Source organism: Lethenteron reissneri, chromosome 26, assembly GCF_015708825.2.
Source record: "Lethenteron reissneri isolate LAM-NWPU_2019-01 chromosome 26, ASM1570882v1, whole genome shotgun sequence".
NCBI lineage: Eukaryota > Metazoa > Chordata > Hyperoartia > Petromyzontiformes > Petromyzontidae > Lethenteron > Lethenteron reissneri.
The window spans coordinates 22534474-22553576 of NC_083804.1; the positions used below are offsets into that span (position 1 = coordinate 22534474).

At 46.6% G+C, this 19103-nt stretch overlaps 1 protein-coding gene across 3 annotated transcripts in view; it reads right to left on the bottom strand.

The window, feature by feature from the left end:
• LOC133347877 (cell adhesion molecule 2-like) overlaps window positions 1-19103 on the bottom strand; it is a 118298-nt gene that overhangs the window by 68705 nt on the left and 30490 nt on the right. The window contains exon 1 of one of the 3 annotated variants that reach the window (XM_061560596.1): window positions 2527-3198. The exons of 1 other annotated variant lie outside the window; for it this stretch is intronic. In XM_061560596.1, coding sequence (XP_061416580.1) covers window positions 2527-2758 — 232 coding nt within the window. In that variant the 5' untranslated portion in view covers window positions 2759-3198. Of the gene's footprint in view, window positions 1-2526; window positions 3199-19103 lie in introns of those variants that run through there. One more of the 3 variants, XM_061560595.1, reaches the window with a different exon arrangement.

Below are 19103 nucleotides of genomic sequence, written 5' to 3' on the forward strand. Positions count from 1 at the left end.
AGATGTGAGGACACCACAGTGGCGAGATGTTAATAACCTGGCCTGGTATGCAGGAGGGCATGGATTCAATCACGACCCTTACAACCCGTATATTTCGAGTTTCCTTGTTCTCCCCGTGGTTGCATGGATTTTTCTCCGGGTCGTCCCGTTTCCCTTCCTCATTAAGAATCAACATGCGCTTAGAGTATTTGGCTGCTATAAATTACCACATCATGATACACCACCTCGTTCAGCTATCAATTGTGGGCAGGTCGCTTCGTCAAAAGATTCATATAGCTCAGTGGGCCTTAACTGGTACAATAAAAAAAATGTTTAGTCCATATAATTGCATATGCTGAAAGTGCAGACGAATGCTACGGGCATCGTGGCCATGACTCAGAAACAAATGAGTGGGCGTGAAAAGATAACTGCGTGACCGCACGCTGAGACAGAAAGTGCCATTGTACCGACAACCTCGTCCCCAGACGCCTGGAGGATTCGAGATAAGGCCGTGAACACAAGTTCTCTGCGAACACCCGGTCAAAATGCGATGGGCAGGTTACGTACGTGGACAGACAGGGACACGGTTTTGGCAAAGCGGCGAAACTGGCAGGGGACAGAGAGAGAGAGAGTTGCAGGGAGGAGCCCGGGCACTGCCAAGACGATGCCAGACGTGGCAAGAGCCTGTGAAACAACTATGTTATTCTCATGCCTTGCAAGACATCTGCAAAACTTTTTTTTTCTTCGTAATTCATTGTAACAAAAAACTACACGCGCTCGCATTCACAAACAAAAATGTCTCAGACGAGCCACGCTGGTGCTAAAACACCGCCGTCTCTTTACGTTGTTGTTGTTGGCTGGAATACTGGCCAAAACAATACGCGACAGTGGGTTTTTCTTCTTCCACGTGAAAGAACAGAAACTGCGGCTGGGTTTGTGCTGCAACAACGCCGCCCTCTCACGCGCACCCCTCGGTGAGAGAGAGAGAGCGCCTTTTCCCAAATGCAGGTGGAAATGCGTTACAAAATGATCACACTGGGCAGAGATGAGGTGAACTGAGAGGCCGGGGCTGACGTCGGAAGAGAGGGAGAGAGCCAGATCCCAGTGGAGAAGGATAAAAGTTGCAGTAATTCAAGGCACCCGCCCCTCCCTCCCTCTACTTACGAGAGAGGTGACGGGGGTGGTGGTTAAGCCTCCGTACAAACAACGAAGCTCAAGCACCAAACACCGCACACTCTTATCGGTTGCTCGCTCAAGAGTTAACATTCATCCGGATGGATGGTCGTAAATCAGGGTTCACAGGTCAGGCTGCGAGTACCCACCCGCTCCTTCTCTGGACTTTTTCCCAAATTCACCCGAGTCGCCGGGAATGGCTGGCGGTGGATCATCACTCACCGAGACCAAGATGAATACGTGTAACAATTAACGTGACCTATATTTCCATGGCGCCACACGCCAAGAGAAAGGGAACGGCGAATAGCGTCACATCGGCCCAATTTTTTTATTTCACCGACCAGAATGCACCATTAATTAGTAGCATCAATTTAACTTATCGGGGAGTGTGGGTCAAGGAACGGCACAGCGGTGGCTTCCCAAATCTCTGTCCCGGATTTAGCTGTTCTGGCGGCTCTCGCGCAAAAGAGAGGGACGGAATTTCGAGCCGCGTGCGAGCGCTTGGACCACTCGAGGCCACTCGCTACCTCGCGTTGTCGAGGCCGGAATTAGAGCCCTTTAATTGGACTGCGCCATGTAAGCGGCGACATCCTGCGGCTCGGTTTGGGCGTCCTCAACGCGCTCTGTCTGCCGGCACGCGCGCGCGAAGGAGAACGCACGCGTGCGCTCCGGCATGCATACGTGCGTGAAATCCTCAAGCGGGGCGGGAGGGGCGTCGGGGGTAAACGATGCTGATGAAATTGCCATTTTTACACGCGCAACACCCTCCGACAACCCTGACGCGCAAACGCACCCACCCACACGCGCACAATTGCGGGCTAGAGCGACCTCCACGCTGCTTTCATTTGCAGCGCACCTCCTCCACCCTCCTCCGCGTCCGCCCATCCCTGCCGTCTGCCAACGTGTCTGAGACGGCGGAGGAGCGCCGTTGCCTAATGGAACAAACTCGGAACTCATCACGGCCCTTAATAAGCGACGCGCGATGATGGATCGGCTCTGCCTCGGCGAGGCATCCTCCGCGGCGCGAGCACACGTCCCGTTCGTTTCCATTTCACCGGGGCGGCGCTTTAAGGGCAAAACGAGGCGGAATGTGGCCACGTGTATACCCATTTATTTTCGAAAGTAGAAATAAACAAGGCCACTTTTTTAAACAGAAAGAGAATACGTAAACGTTTGGATAGGGGCCGGAGTGTAATTTTTTTTTTATATTCGCCCGTGTAGAATATGCCATTGTGCCGCATGTCCGACTTGATCAATCGCAGATTTTGGGAGGAAAGACGGAGGCGAAATTCACCAACTGACCTCCGACGTGATATCAGCAGAGTGCCAACATATACAAAAAAAAATAGAATTGTAGTTGATTCGGGCACTCACCAGTTAGCAACAGAAATGGCCCCGGCATCTTTTGATGTGTAGCACTGGAGCACCAACGGCAAGGAAGGGAACTCCCGTTTGGATAAAGTTTGCGATGATGAAAACTTAACAAATGGCCCTTCATGGATAACAAATGCCGCTGCAACGAGCGTCCCACGCGGAAAACTTTTCTCAATTGAATCGGTTCAAGCAGCGCCACACGAAGCACAACTACGCTCAACAATTTCAACATTCATGTCATTTATAGTTTCATTCAAACAATGTCGTCCGCTGCCCGTGGAGTCGAGTTTAGCACCCATCCTCAGCGCGTGTGTCTATCGCAGGAGTTGTCGTGGGTACCTTCATCATCGCGAGGCCACTGCTCACAGCGCAGCATCGCCCACTGAACCTACGTGCGATGCTCACCCCGTGAACCTCCATGTTTTCCTTCGCAAGGCCGGATGGTCGAAACGTCAATACATTCCTTTCCTCATAATAAAGGGGGGGGGGAGGTTTGGCTTAGAACGCGTAAATATAAATGTGTCGTTAACCAACGACCACCCGACACAGTCAATAAGTGAGGTTCGTCACGTGAACAAAACGTGTCAATGAGTAAACCCACAACATTCACAATTTGAGTTCACGCCGTTTCGCTGCTGATTACAACAACCAGATTCATCCGGCGATTATGCGATCTAACCCCCCCCCCCCCCAAAAAAAAAACCTTTATCCTGACTAATATTGGTCGAGAAAGCCTACGCGTTTAACTCGCCTCCCTTTCCTCTTGGTGACGGCATATATGTCAACCTCTTCTAAGACGTTTCGGCCTATCGCGGATGAAGAACCAAAGCGACACGAGAGGCCTTATCTCGAGCTCGCTGCAGCGGGCGGCCCTTCCATCAGCAATTGCACGACCGCACCTATAAGGGTTACCTGCGTAACGGTTACCTGCGTAACGGTTACCTGCGTAACGGTTACCTGCGTAACGGTTACCTGCGTAACGGTTACCTGCGTAACCTTTACATGCCATTGTACAGATGCAGCAACTGCATGCGAGCTTCATGCGCACCGCACTTAACCAACCGTGCTAATCGGAACACGCACAGACAAAAAAAACGACTTTGCGTATATAAAATACTAAGATGCTCTGATATAGAATACTATATACGCATTGCAAAAAAAATATCAACACAGGTGTCAAATCACACTGCCTTAAAGAGGGGAACAACAATGCATGGACGAAGTATAAATGTTAGGGGTAATGTCCCCTCTCCGTAGCACGTGCAACCGCTGCCGATGCAGCCACCACCAAGTCATCTGCTCTCCCGCACATATATTTTGCGGACTGTTGCGGACCCGGACTTTGATGAAGACCACCGCCACAGACAGTGACGGGTGATGCCGCGTGCGAAGCCAGAGTGGGGGGGGCGGAAATGAGCGATTCGTGAAAGAGGAGGCGAGGAGTCTCGCGTGATGGTGGGTTTGGGAGGTGGAGGAGGGGGGGTATTGTGATTCATGGCGTTGTCTAAACAAGTGCCCCGCGCAGGGGACCGCTCCCCTGGGCCCTCTCGCCGCTTGACTGCGTCGCTCCTGCCCCTCGTGTTCTCTCGCCCGAATGTGAAACCGCTGTCAGGACAGCGCTCCGGCCCCCCCCCCCCATCCATCCGCCTTCTTATTGACTCGGCGAATGCGCGGGCTGCGGTCTCACGGATGGATCCAGACTGCAAATGCGAACGAGTCCCTGGGTGGAGCGGGCTCAAAGGATGAAGTGTTCGCCCGGCGGTGCTGATGATGACGATACTCAGAGCGTGCAGCGAGCCGGACGCTGTCTTCCTTCTCTCGCGGCCCTTGCCGTGGACTGCAACAGCCCCGGAACGTCATGGAGAATAGAGCTCCAGTCCCCTCCCTTGCACCCCCCCCCCACCGGCCTCTACGGATTCTATATTGTTATCGTCACGTAAATAAATATTGGTACTGTGCAATATTTACATAGGGGGTGAGAGCTAGAACAGCGGAACGCATAAAAAAGATATTTAGCATATTTTATTTCATATTTTTATTTTCATTCACTTAATTTTTAATCACTTTATTTTACGTGACTTTTCCGAAAAAACCAAGGAAGTGGAATGCATGGTAGGCAAACGCAAGGCTGCGTCGTTCAATATTCTGTTTAGCGGCTATCATTTAACAATCGGCCTCACCGTTTATTTTTCGTTCCACCCGTAAAACTCGCTTATTGTCCCTTGCTTACACAAAAGTCCTCTTCCCTCCTAACTTCCCCATCACTGACGCTATCCCTTTCCCCAACTTCCCTACCCATTCATCACGCTCACTCATCATCACCAACCACTCACTGTCACTTTCATCATCGTTTTACCTCACTGATCATCATATTCATCACGCACTACCATCCCCATCTCATCTCACTATTCTGCTGTACAAATTGTTATTTTTTGTTCAGCGCCTGAATTAAGGCGCTATGAAATTGTAATTAAGATAAGAACCTTATTTAACATCGACTGTGACGTGCCCCACCCCCCGCGTGTTTGTACGTCCCTCCACCGCAGTGGCAAGATGTGAACTACCTCGCCTGGTATACAGGAGGTTGTGGGTTCGATGCCGACCCTGACGCCTGTTACATATTTGGAGTTTGTATGTTCTCCCCGTGGTCACACGGATTTTTTCTCCGGGTCGCTCGGTTTTTCCTCCACGTTAAGAATCAACATCACGCGTTTAGAGTATTTGGCTGCTATACATCATCACGTGATGATAAGCGAAATCGTTGAGCCGTCGTTTGTAGCCAGGTCGCTTTTGAAACAGAGCTGTATAGCTCAGTGTGCCTTACCTGGTCATATAAAAAGAGTTTTAGTAGTTTAAGCCAGGTCACGCTACAAGGTGTACTGCCACTCCCCGTTCCCCCCCTCTCGCTCGCCGCTCTCTCTCGTAGTCGCCACCCCGCTTAGCCCTCTCGGGCTTGTTGAGCGTTGCCCACAGAATGCAGGGGCACGGTCGTGGAGCCACGGGACGCCCGCATCTCCCGTATTTAGAGTATAACCTGGTACAATAAAATAAATACAATTTGTTTAAAAGTAACCGCTTGGAGACCACTGCCGAGCTCACGGACAGCAGCATCCCCAACCATCACCGCACCAAGGCACGGCATCCTTCGTGGGATGTCTTTCCATTAAACAATGCTCCGGCTTTTTGTCAATGGATCACATTGTCGTGCGAGCCGAGACACGTCTCTCGCTGGGATGACGGCCGCTGGTGGAAGCTCGCCACGGATCGGCAGCCGAGGAGGGGACACGGCAAGAGAGGGGCAGCTACCGCAGAGACGGAGGAGGAGGAAAGCTAGCCGGATCGTCACCGTTACGGGTCTTGCAAATGGCGAAATCTTGGGAAAGCCTTTTTCGGTCAGAGGACAGGTTCACGGCTGCCACCGATGATGGGAATGTGTCACCGGGATTGTCACGGAGTGTGGTGCATTCTCTCTCCCCTCAAACCCCCCTTTTCGCAGCAGCAGTTCCACGCATTGCTTCAGGGTCTGACCCAGCGGTGGCATCGTTCAGGGCCCATTGCTCGACAACTTTTCGAGGGTCCGTCTTGGCACAACTCGCAGACCGAGCTTCGCGAGTCGCGGAGTTCGCTGCTAAATCGTTCACTGTGCCAATCTGGCAAAAAAAAAATGCACTCGTCGCCTGGGAGCAGCTGAGTGAAAACGCAAAACCAATTTGTCCGCGATACGATTTTTTCACGGCTATTGATGGGCTCGGTCGAGGCCAGCAACTCCTCTCCACACTCGAGAAGCCCCCCCCCCGCCCCCCCACAGGGTTTAATCTCACAGCGGCTGAGGAGATGCACGCGCTACGGAGCGAGGCAGACGCCACGACACCGCCGACTTTACCCGCAACAATTTCACATTTTTTTTCTTCTATTCTACTTCTTCTTGACCTCGCACATCACACGTTCATCGCGTGAGCCTCCTGACACCGGCTAAACGGCCGTGACTGCGGTGGCCCAGTAGAGTAGTTCAACCCCTTCGTGGAACTTCAAAGCCTCCTCCCCTACCTCGAATGGTTTCAGCGCTGGCTCACCTAATTAATACGGAACCACGTATCTCACCAGAGCCGGCCCCACCGTTTCTTATCTCGTGCATATAAATGACTCCCATATGGGGATCCGAAATCACTGGAGAGCATCTGCTCTTTAAGAATTCATGCGCAACTGTTCAGAGTGTTCCTGTATCATTCCTTGTTTCTTTTGTTCAGATCAGTAGGAGGTTATGCGAATGTAATGATTCATAAGAACCGCCTTCTGCAGAGACGAGAATTGTGAGAGCGAAGATGGAAGCCGCTCGAAGAAAGCACAGAGCGAAGCTGAATCTGAGACTAATTTATTTCAAAGCCAGGACAGGAAATCAGATTATTTTATCTTCGGTTTTAAATTGGACCATTAAACAAGTATTTACACTCAGTGTGGTGCAATAACAGCGGCCTCTGTTTTCCAGTAAGTGGCAACGTTATTATCATAGCGCGTGCACCAGGCTAGGTGCCCTTTGAGTGGCAAAGGTCACAGGGCAGACCCAGGCGTTACGAGTCAATTGCCTGGGGTTGACTGGCAAATGCCCCACCTACACTGGCCATGGTGCCAACTTTGTGGGTTTTGAGCTACACCACTCTCTGTTCATTGTTGTGCCATCGTCCCAGGCTGTCCTCCAGCTGCCCAGTAGCATCCTTCACGTGTCTCCTCCACACGATTACGATCTTGACACCGCTGGTATCGGTCATCAGTAAGTCCACTCAGCTCCAGGTTCTCCTGTACCGCGTCAGTCCATCTCTTTTGTAGTCCCATATCACACACACTTAGCCCTCTTCTATCCAGGCCACGAGGAAGGTGCTTGGTCATGCGGTGGATGGGCATTTCGTGGCTGCACACATGGCTACATGACCCAGCCAACCTGCCAGAGGAGCCCACTGATGGTACCCTGTCCAGATATCTGGAGAATCTGTGAGCTCCTCACACAATTGTACGTGAAAAAAATCCTGAATGGTGCATTGGCAGAAAGTATAAATCTGTCAAGCAAGTGATAGTGTTCCTTCAGTGATATATGTATATATGTTGAACTTCTTTTGCACCGTACGTAGTTGACCATGCTAATGTGAGGTGCGGGGGAAGGACAGCAAACTAAACACAACAATCGGTTCTAAAGACTTTTTTTAAATCTAGATTTAACAGTGCATAGCTCCAGTGGCTTCCTAATATCACGAGGAAGAACGTTCCAGATGGCCGCAGAAGTGCATCTGAAAGCGTGCGATGCAGGGTCCGTTTTTGCTCGATGGCCAGTCAGAAGCTGCTGCTGCTGCGAGAATGACCCACACGGTTAGAGACCTAGATTGACGTGCAGGTTGGTGTGAAGGTATTGCATGGATTATATGATGCAAATTCCACAATACGACTAGAATAAAATTTACATCACTATGATCCATATCTTAGGATCTCGGAATCTAACCAGGATAGAGCCTGATTGGCACTTAGGAACGGTGATCACCATGCACAGCAGAATATCATATCAGCTTCTGGAGCGCTACAAGGTGGTCACCAGACGGAAGTGCTGCAATGTCCATTATTGTGCTGTACTTCTCCGCTCCTGCATCCATCCTCCTCGCCTTCCCCAACCGACATTGAGAAAGCGTGGTGAAGAATGGTGAAGAATGGCCAAACAGAATGGCCAAACAACCGCCGAGGCATGGACAAGCCCCCATCCAACAGTGTACGTCAAAGCATGAACGTGTATATAGTTCATCCCAGCCAAGGCAATGCCAACAGATCATTCCTGACAAGCTTACACATTCTAAGCGCCAGCCAATAAATCTAGGACTTAACTACGCGACTTCGCTCGAAGCTTGAAACTTTCTCGCCGAACTGCATGACTTTAATGAGAAGCCAAACAGGTTTTCCAATATCGAAGCTGCAACCGCTTTGATGTTGATGTGGTTGGCAACAGATGGCAGAAGGGTCTGGTTGGAATATACCTGAGCAGATCAAAAACAACCCACGCACTTTCTTTTAAGCAATAATTATAAAAAAAAAACTGTATTATTATTTGGTTCTTTCGATAAAGTCACGTAGATAGAAAAATGTTAATAATAATAAAGTAAAACATTTTTTTTAATAAAAGAATAAAAATGAAGTGAATAAAAAAGTGAAAAAATCATTTTTTTATTCACTTTATTTTTATTATTATTTTTTCTATCTACGTGACTTTACCGAAATAACCAAAGAAAACGATTTCCTGCAGTCACGAAAGTTTTAAGTCAGAATATATAAAACTTTCATTCACAGGTTTTTCTTTTTCAGACAGTGAAGCTAACAATCATATTGTTTTCTCTAAATAAGATGGGAAGAGGTTGTTTTTTGTATGTTGGATGGACACAAAAAAAGCATTCTCGATCAATATTAATCCTAGACTCTGCCGCAACATTTAAAGAGGGAGTCAATTTTAACTGTTTCGCGAATTTTAGCATCAGCTTCAAACATTTTATTTTTTTTGCGGCCAGCCCGTCAATGGTGTTTGACGTGCGCATGACAGCGTGCGATGAAGATCGTTGCTTTGCAGCTGAGTTTATCTCCGGCAAGCGGCAAAACAGCTCAAAGTGGGCCATATTGATTCCCCCCCGCTACCCCCTCCCCACCCACATTGGTCACAAAAGGCACAATTGCAGCAATTCCAACCTCGGGAGCCTGAAACTCATAAAACAATCATTTCAGAAGTTTTAACATCAAAACCTCGACCCCGGGGGACCTCCCTTTGCGTTTGTTCCATGTAACCCTTTCTCTTCGCTCAAATCTTCCTTCGAGCCTTTGAGATTGTTCCTTAAGAGGGAAATAAATTGTGCAAAAGGAAAAAAAAAGCAGAAATGGAATCAATATGTTTTAACAAAACAATGTTTGAATAGCCATTGAATTTGCAATCGCCATGTGTTGTTTGCCAACCGTGGTAAAAAAAAGATAATTGTTTAAATTCGGTCAATATGTTTCACTGCCTTTTACGTGGTTGCTTTTTGCAATGTTTAAAAAAAAACTTCAAAATTCTAAAGGCTGAGCAAAGGTTCTATTCATCTTCCTTTACTGGCATTACGCACGACAAATGCAGCGACCGCCACGAGGGCATTCAGACTTTCAGCGACATTTTTTTACCAATTTCACGCAGTACCCAATGCAAAAAAAAACATAACTTTTTTATTAATTAAATTTTCCAAGAACAAAATTACGTGGAAGTACCGCTGAAAAATGTCTGCAATGCTTCACTTGTTCCGATGTTAATTTACAGCATAATAATACAAAATATGCAAATCCTTCAAAGAATGGGCCACCTTTCTCCGCAGAACAACTGCAGCTCTTGCTACGAATCCATCGTCTTCTGCTCGCACCTATTGCACCACAGGATTCCAAATTGCTCGCAATAAATACAGACCCGGGGCCCGCGTGTTATGCAATTAACGTTAGACCCTTGCAAGTGCAATCACTCTCGCGGCTTTCACTGACGTGAAGGATGACTGCCCTTCTGTATTCAAATTGCGCTGAATTGTAAATATAAAAAATCCATGGGTTAGCCTTAGTTGGCCACGGGAAGAAATCTCCAGAGTGCATTTTGCCGCGGGCCTAATTTACACAAATCCTTAATCATAAGAGAATTGTCTATAATGGAGTGGTTCTTGTGTTGGCAAAATGCCGATAGATATTAGGCGGTTGATGTGGTTAGCATGCAATGGGTGTCGATGGCATCATTACCGTACGCAGTCCGCGCAAACGATGTGCGTTAAGCATCCGACGAATACAAAACGCTGAAGAGACGACGCAGGTGTGGGGGCTGCAGTGTTTAATGAATTATCTCTTCGTGAGTGGCACGGTGCCAGTGAACCGCCCACGTGAACACAAGCCTCAGAAATAACTCCTCTGCAAACAAAGCTCAGACGAGGTGTGAGGAATTCAAAGGCTCGGATTAAGAAAACCAATAAACAATGGTGTGTTTAGTTTAGTGATATGATATAGCTCCGACACACACCGGGGTTCCTTCTCATTTAGACTTGTTTGTATTTTGCTTTATTCATTTTATTTTGTATTTAGCCCTTGCCAAAGGGATTAAAGTGCCTACATTTAACAAATATCTCCGGCAATTAGCGGCATTTCTTTAGGTTTAAGGCAATAATTTGATTAATTAAACACTCGCGTTTGCAAATATATCTATTATCCTCTCACGACAGAGCTTATTTAATTTAAATCACACATCTCGAGTGGTTAAACTAGTTATATTAGTGTTAATAGCGCAAAGTGAGTCTCTGAAGTAGTTTAACACAAAAGGCCTAAAGGTATGCTTTAAACAAGAGTGTCTCGCCAGTACTAATGAAACTTCAGTAATTAACCTGCAGTGCAGATTAAATACTTCAACCCTCACGGGCATTCACGACCAATACGTGACTTCCACGTTTCCTCTCTCTCGTAAGCAGCTCTAACGCTAATCCCAAATGTTCATTATGTTTAAACATTATCTGCGTTGGAATTATTAACGAATGTCCGCGAACCTGTAGGAATTATACTTTTAACACGAGAGGTCTTCACTTTTTTTTTGCTTTGCGCCTAACCCTTCTCTGAAGTAGCCTTCAAAAGAGTTGCCCGGTTTTAGTTTGTCGTTCAAAAGAAAGAGAGAGAGAGAGAAAAAAAACAATCACAGCTTTGAAGGTTTTATTTAAATACCTTTCAAACCTAGAACAAAATTGCCCACCTCTAAGAAGAGCGTGAAATAATGATTGCAGTACATCACACGCGCCCCATCATCATCATCATCTCCGTGGCCTCTATTGACAGTGAACGTGGGCCGTGGTCTGGAAGCAAAGGTGGTGCCGGAATGTGAAAATCAGGGCAGAGACTTCCATTCGCGCCTTCACCGCCCGTCGCCTGAAAGTCTTTAAGTTTGCAGCGCCGCTCTCCGCACACGGACTCCCATCTCGCCACGGTGGCTAGGAGATGTTACTAGCTCTTGCCTGGTATGCAGGAGGTCGTAGGTTCTGAACCCGACCCTGAAGCCTGTTGTATATTTGGAGTTTGCATGTCTCTCTTCCCGTGGTTGTGTGCAGTTTTTCTCCATGTCCTCCGGTTTTTCCATCCACATTAAGAAACGTGCATTTAGAGAATTTGGCTGCTATAAATTTCCAAATGATAACCAATTTCATCGAGATATTATTTGTAGCTAGGTCGCTTCTGAAAAAGAGCTATAAAGCTCAGTGGGCCTTACCTGGCAAAAATAGAAAAAAATTGTTTAGTTTATATTCTTTGGGTGTTTCGGTAAAGTCACATAGATGGTTAAAAAAAAATTACAATTTTTTGTTATTATCTTTGAACCATCTACGTGACTTTACCGAAAGACCCAAAGAATATGAATTCCTGCAGTCACGAAAGCTTGAAGTCAAGATTTAGTTTAGTTTATAGTCTAGATGTTAACGCACTTCTGTTCCATCCGACGCGTCAATGTGGCTCGGTAGTGGAGTGATTGGCTTGCAATCAGAAGGGCTCGAATTCAGGTCCTGTTTGGCGGTTGACTCTGCACGTTCTATCTCTGCCAGAGAAGTGACACGCGCTGGAGCAATGTTAATGATGACATCGTGTTGACTGCGAGAGATGATTCAACTTGGAGAGGCGTTCATCCAGCATTGGATATATCTTGGCTGATGATCAATGAGTGAATAATTATGGTGGTCATAGCTGGCCATTAAAATTGACCCACCCCCCCACCGCCCACTGCACCAATCCACACTATCCAGTTTGGTGAAGTATGGCTTAACAACATCTATGATTGATGTGACGTGGGGACGCCTTTATCCAGCAAGTGATTAACAAAAGGATACTTATTTGTTTATTTTGACGCTTGAGTACCGACGAAATCCTCACTCACGACTCATTTTCAAGAGGGTTCCTGCCAAGCTTTGAGAGTAGGGGTCGATGAATGTTATGTGGATTCCAGTTGAGTAAATTAGCGAGGATTTTTTTTCCTTTTTTCAATTTGGACCATGATGCCGGCACACAGTGGCCTAACTCTTGCAAATCACATTATGTAATCTTTTAGTTGTTTTTATATATACGTATACATTTTTTTTCAATGAAACAAGAGCCCGATGCAGAGCATAAGCGGTAATCAGAGGGGGGTAAAGATCTCTAGGGAAGGTGGTTGGCCTCAATTTTGAAAAAAACAAAAACGATCGCGTTAAAATACCATAATCGTGAACGTGGTAAAAATACCACGATCGTGAACGTGGTATTTTTAGGGGAGCAGGAGATGAGGGGGTTAGTGGTGGGGGGGGTAGAGACATCAGGGAATGTTGACATCCACTGTGAAGCGCATGGCACGTGGTATTTTTAGTGGTTATTACACCCCACAGTATTAATCAGGGCGGCCGCTGGATTCCAACTGCGAACCTCTGTGGCAAGCAGCAACAGCTAGGCCACGTCACTGCACCAGGGGTATTTATATTGTTATTATTGTAGTAGTAGTATTATTATATAAGAAATGAAAGGGAGGCACCAACAACATTGAAAACAGAATCAACAGTTCAGCATGGGTCATAAATCTTGTATCAGAGATATAATGTGCCAAATGCATCACGCAGAGAAAGCAAAAAATTTCGTTTGGTTTCACCCAGCCAATTTGCCTCCACAGAGAGCATCTTCCCGCATGGATGTCCTCTCGCAGAAACCTCTGGAAATCCAAATTCTCTCTCCATTCCCATCATCGTAAGCGCACGCCCTCCTCCAACGCAACACATGTCGCGTGAAAAATTTGAAGACGAAAAATGTCTTTTCTCTCTTGCTCTCCCTGCCAATGGCCAAGCTGATTGTGGCAAATGCATAATAATTCCCTCCATGGTTAACAATCATCTCTAACCCTCTTACAAGCTGGTGAGGTACACAGTTCATAATTATCGCAATAGATGCCATGACACTAACTCATGGGGGATCTCACATTTATATTTCCCCACCCTGCCAGCCCCAAGTCTGATTTTAGTTTTATTCCTCCAACGTTCCAATTTGGCGGTGGCTCCCTTGCCGCTGGCACGGTGCATCGAGCCCAGGGGCCCCGTCCAGCCAGCCAAGTTTGTGTAGTGTCAGTCTACGTGAACGAAAAGGGAACGTGGGAAACTTTGTGGCACAATACCACGTTTAACGGGGCATCACAACGGCTCTCGTGTGGTCCTCTTTTGTTTTTTGCTTGGCAAAAAACAAAAGTGCAATTTGGAGGAAAAATGTAAATACATACCAATTATTTTTTTATATTATCATAATTTTCGTCGACATCATCATCAGCAGCCTTGATCTATCCACTGCTGGATGAAGGCCTCCCCACGTGGTTGCCATCCCTCTTGGTGTTACGATGTCACAACGTGTCCTGCTGCTACGCTTCAACTGGTCTCGTCGCTCCTCTTGGACGCGCTCTCACCATCAGCTGTCATTCCATCAATGGTCTCATTCATGTGCTACCCATCCGTTTTTACTTTTCTTAACAGTCTCTTATTTTGTGTATTCATTTATCTTGAACCCAACTTTTCAGCCCGCTTTAATTCGTGTATTTCATCGTTTTATGCAGTTCATTTTCATTGGTTGTTACAACTCTCACCAAAAATTCTGAGATGGTTAAGAATCGCCCCCCCATCAATATTTGTGCATTTATCCCTGCAATTCAATTTCCACAAGACATATTCTAATGTTGCTGTGAATAACGTTGGCAACAGCATGTTTCGAGGTCCGACTCCTCTTCTGATGTGTGACAGCCATTGTGACAAATGTAACCGACCTCATGCTGAGCGTTTAGACAAATAAAATACCGCAATTGTGGAAAGAAGCCTCTCTCATTTTCCGAGATATTTTCTGCTTCGCCTGGTATACAGGAGATCGTGGGTTCGATCTCGACCCTGATGGCTGTGTCTTTGGAGTTTGCATGTTCTCCCCGTGAGAACATGCAATTAATGAGAGTTTAAAGTATTTGGCTGCTATACATTTCCACGTGATAAGCCACTTCGTTAAAGTATCATGTTTGATAGCCAGGTCGCTTCTGAAAAAAATTCTAAATGTGTCAGTGGGCCTTACTTGGTAAAATAAAAAATAGTTGAATAGTTTTAATCTTAATATGTTTGAAAAACTACAGATGCACTGACCTTCTATTACACAATAAAAATCAATTGTTGAGAAAATTATAGAGAATCAAATAGAAATCTGGGTTTAGGAAAGGGTGTGTTGCTTTATTTTTTATCACCAAAGAGCAAATGCATACAGATTATAAATCACATTCTAGAAAAATAAAACAAATGCAAATCAAATTCCTTCATGCGTAGCTATTGTAGACAATGAAAAGGAAATGGATTCATTGTAGATTTCATGCACCTATTCAAGCACTCACTAACCTAAACCAAAATACAAAGGTAAATAGAAATGATGGAAATCATTTAAAAAAAAAAACAGTTCCATACACGAATTAGTGAACTGCACTTATTAACTCAATGGCCTCAGTTCAATTCCTGCCCATGGCTAACATCGGTGCTCCACAATATCTCAACTCGTTCTCCGTCTCCGCCGCTCCCCTCCCTTCACTAACCTGTCCTAACCAGCCAAGCAGCGTCCGCTGCTGATGCAGCATTTCAGTCTCTAGCAGTGCACTGACGAGGCGCGCTTCATACGGTGAGTGATTATTACGTCATCGCAAATGATTTCATTTTAAATCACTGGGTTTCAGTTGGATCGTTCCAATGCGTTCTGCAGCGCGCCATTCACAGGGCACAGCAGACGTGAGCGGCCCCACGTGGAAGGTGTTATAGCCAACGTGGTTGTTTCGGTGTTGTCGCCGAACTAAATTTTCCAATCATTTAACAACAATCGCACATTTTCAATGGATACCCATTGCAGAGTTGTCCAACCCTTAAAAAAAACCACGCGTCTCCACCGTGGCATTTTTATTTTCATAGCGTGGCGGTGTGCTCTGCAAACGGCGTTGCTCGGATTGCTGCGGCAATTCAACAAAACCACCCCTGAACCAATTAGCCCAGTGTCAAGGCTCACGACCACTCGGCAGTCAAATCCACGGCGCTCTTTTCTTGTTCGTTCCATTAACAAGTGGCGACGCTCTCCATGGTAATGCCATCTTTCTGCCCCCTCCGTAACAAATCCGCAGGGCGTTCGATGGCCTGTGGGTCATTCCTCGCATCGCTTTCTTCCCCATTTCCCCGCATCAACTGTGTCGGCATTACCCTCCCCAAATTCTCTGTTTTATGTGACCGCCTTGTCATTTCGTAACTCCCACGACCTTCGGGGGTTTTGTCGCGACAACTTTTAAATAATGGGAGCCTCCTCCTTCCCCGCCACTCCTCCTCCTTGTCCTCTTGTGAGGACCACGATGAATAAATCTGCAAGTGACTTGTTAAGCTGACCGGTGACAGCTTTGCGATTTGGCAGAGTGACGGATCTCTGCGCGGTGGCTATGCTGTCTCCGTGCTGCGCAGTTGAGCGACGGTTTCTTGGCGTTAAAAAAGCTGCTGCGCGATCACATGGATCTTGTGAGGGAGACATCAAACGCGCACTTTGTAGAGAAACGAAATGCCGTACAGCCATCGTAAAAATGAGAAAAATGGACAGCACTTTTGCGCGAAAATAATTCTAAATAATAACAATGATTCACGGTGCTTTGTCAAGCCCACTTGTGGATGAAGGGCCTCCCAATGCCGCGTTGGTTATGGGGGTTGTTTGACCATACTTCACCACGATGGTCGGTGTGGGTTGATTAAGGGGCGGCCCAGGACCAGTTTTGAATGTCGCTCGCCACTGACGCTGACTGTACCCAGGTATCGAACTCAGGTTACTGGGTTCACCACTCTGTGTACTAACCACTGAACTGCCACTTGAGTCAGTTTTTAATCTTCAGTAGTAATACAAAATCATGAAACAACCGTAGAGGTGGCGTTATCTAAAATGCATTCAGTGCAGCAATTCCAAATTCCATTCTCCAAAAACCACATACTGGTGGGTATTTTGAAAATACGAGTGAGAGAATATGATTCTCAAATTAGCATCGATCACGTGATCGAGAGCTCAAGGCTACACCTATTTAGAGGTGTCTGAGACAAAAGCGGCAGTCAAAAAGTGTCGTACAATAAATAATAATAGGAATGACAATGGCATTTATTTTCCCCCAAACAATGACACTGAGTCTACACCAACCTCGAATAAATCACTCTGTGGAAAGGTCGAGGGAGATATATTGACCTATAATAATCGTGTCTAATGCCAATGATTTACCGAGCAAATCCTCATCGAGTCCAAAAACGATTTGTCCGGAGTGTTCCTGCCTTGGGATGTGCTGGCTAATTCTATGAACGAGTGCTTGGCGTGCGGGAGGAGAGTGCGGAGCCCGGGGAAAACCCGCGCTTACGATGGGATAACATTCATTGCTTTCACACATACGGACTCAAAAAATAGTACAGTATTTCCATATTCTGGCAGTCCAAGCCTACAACCAGACCAAATAACATTGGTATTTTATAATAAAAAATACCAAAAGTTGTATTTATGATTATGAACGTATGATCCCGTTTAAAATGCTTGACATTTTCGGGAATGCTCCCTACACACACACCGATTATTTGGGAATGTTCTAGATCCTCCTCTACCTATAACACCTGGTTGTCTAAGGCAATTACAAAGAAAGAGAAGATTCTGATCACGTTTCACGGGAGTGGAAGAACCCGCACACTGTAGTTTGAGCAAAAGCTTGTCCGTTATCCAGCTCAAACGAGCGAAGGTGAAATATGAGATGAAATAAAAAAAAGTCTTAAAGCTTTACTCTTCCCAAAAGCTATTTGTAGTTCGAACCCGACCTTCTTTAAGACACAACCTTGAACAGCGCTGATAATACATCATCGCGGCAATAACGTTTAAAGAGACGGATTCTTGTATGCAGACGCGTCCAAGATAACATAAATTTCAGACACATAAACACACGCCGCGCACCTTCACCTAACGCCATCAGTTTATTTTCCCCGGGGGGGGGGGGGGGGATGCTAAAGAGATATTTCGTACGTTTCCGACCGCAATAGTGAATGGCAGCCGTGCTATTGGCAGGGAGACATATCACGCCATAAGCCAGGGTCACATCACATGTGAGGCACATTCGATCCACACCAAAAATTGTGAATTTCAAGCCCACGGTCTCACATCTGCCACCCTAGGGTTTGACTCTAATGGATGTATTGTCACTAAGGGAATGGCCCCAGACCGCTCACGATTGGCTAGCCCCCCCCCCCCCCCGCAGCCTACGGTCGTGACACAGATGTCATCATCTCATGCCAATATCCTTCACGAGCAGCTCAGCACATTGTTAAGTGAGGTTGTGTCCGTGTGTACAGAAGACCATAAGTAATGATCTGGTGTGTATATATGTATAAAAAAGACAAAGATCTCCCCGTTAAGCCTCAGCAGACTGTTGGGGCAAGTGCTGTTCGCGAGGATCTATCAAGGCCGGCACGGAATGGCACACGAGGGGGTGGGTGGCCAACACCACGTCCGGCCGCCTTTGTCTCCCAAGCGGCGATGTTTACAGATCGCACTAGGTACTCATTTGGGGGCGAGTCGACTTAAAGGAGACCCAGCACCAGTTCAGATAATCGTCACTGGCATTGGCCGTGAGGGGGAATCGAACTCGGGTCGCCGGGTTCGTAGCGCAGCGCTAACCCACGACACTACCGCTCCCCACCCACCCTCACGGCCCTTCGTCAATTCACTGTTTGTTGAATGCCCCAAGACAGGAGTTGGTCGAGCTTCCGACACTACAACGGGCATTGTGAGTTGATGAAAAAGGTCAGATATCAATCACCACGAAAGTTTATCTGTGGCTGGGAATTGAACCCAGGTCACCGGGTTTGCAGGGTGGTGCCCTAACTGCTACATCACTGCACCACTGCTTATTACCCATATTGAATATATCTCTACTTTTCTTTCCAAGATCATTAGCCTTATTATTATTGAGCTTTAATCTCGGAATGTGACCGATATTGTTTCGCATGTTAGCTAAAAAGAAATATACGTGAAAATGGCATTTAGACAGTCGACAAGGGGGAGAGAAATTGGTTACAATTAGCTTGTGACTTATACATTCCCATGAATTATTGAGTACACGAAGGAAGTGATTTTGGCAAGGCTCCGTTGTTACACAAACACTCGAATGCGTATACATAATCGCGTGCACTGCACATATTCTAACAATTCCGGCTGAAATCCCATCTGAAAATCGTTTCATTAATGTCAGTGCAATTCATCCAATTAAGCGTACTTTGTTGGATTAATTGATGAGTTTCTCATCAAATCAGGTGAGTCTCACAGTGACTTGCAATTATCCGTGTTGACATTTGCAGGAAGATTTACGATTCGACAATTAAGTGAATCTCAACTTCTTCTCGTTACCGCGCCGGTGACATTCAGAATCAGCGAGCGTTCTCGGGCGCCAGCCCCTGCATTCATTGGCATACACTCGCACCCACCCCACGTCCCACAAAATCAACTCCATC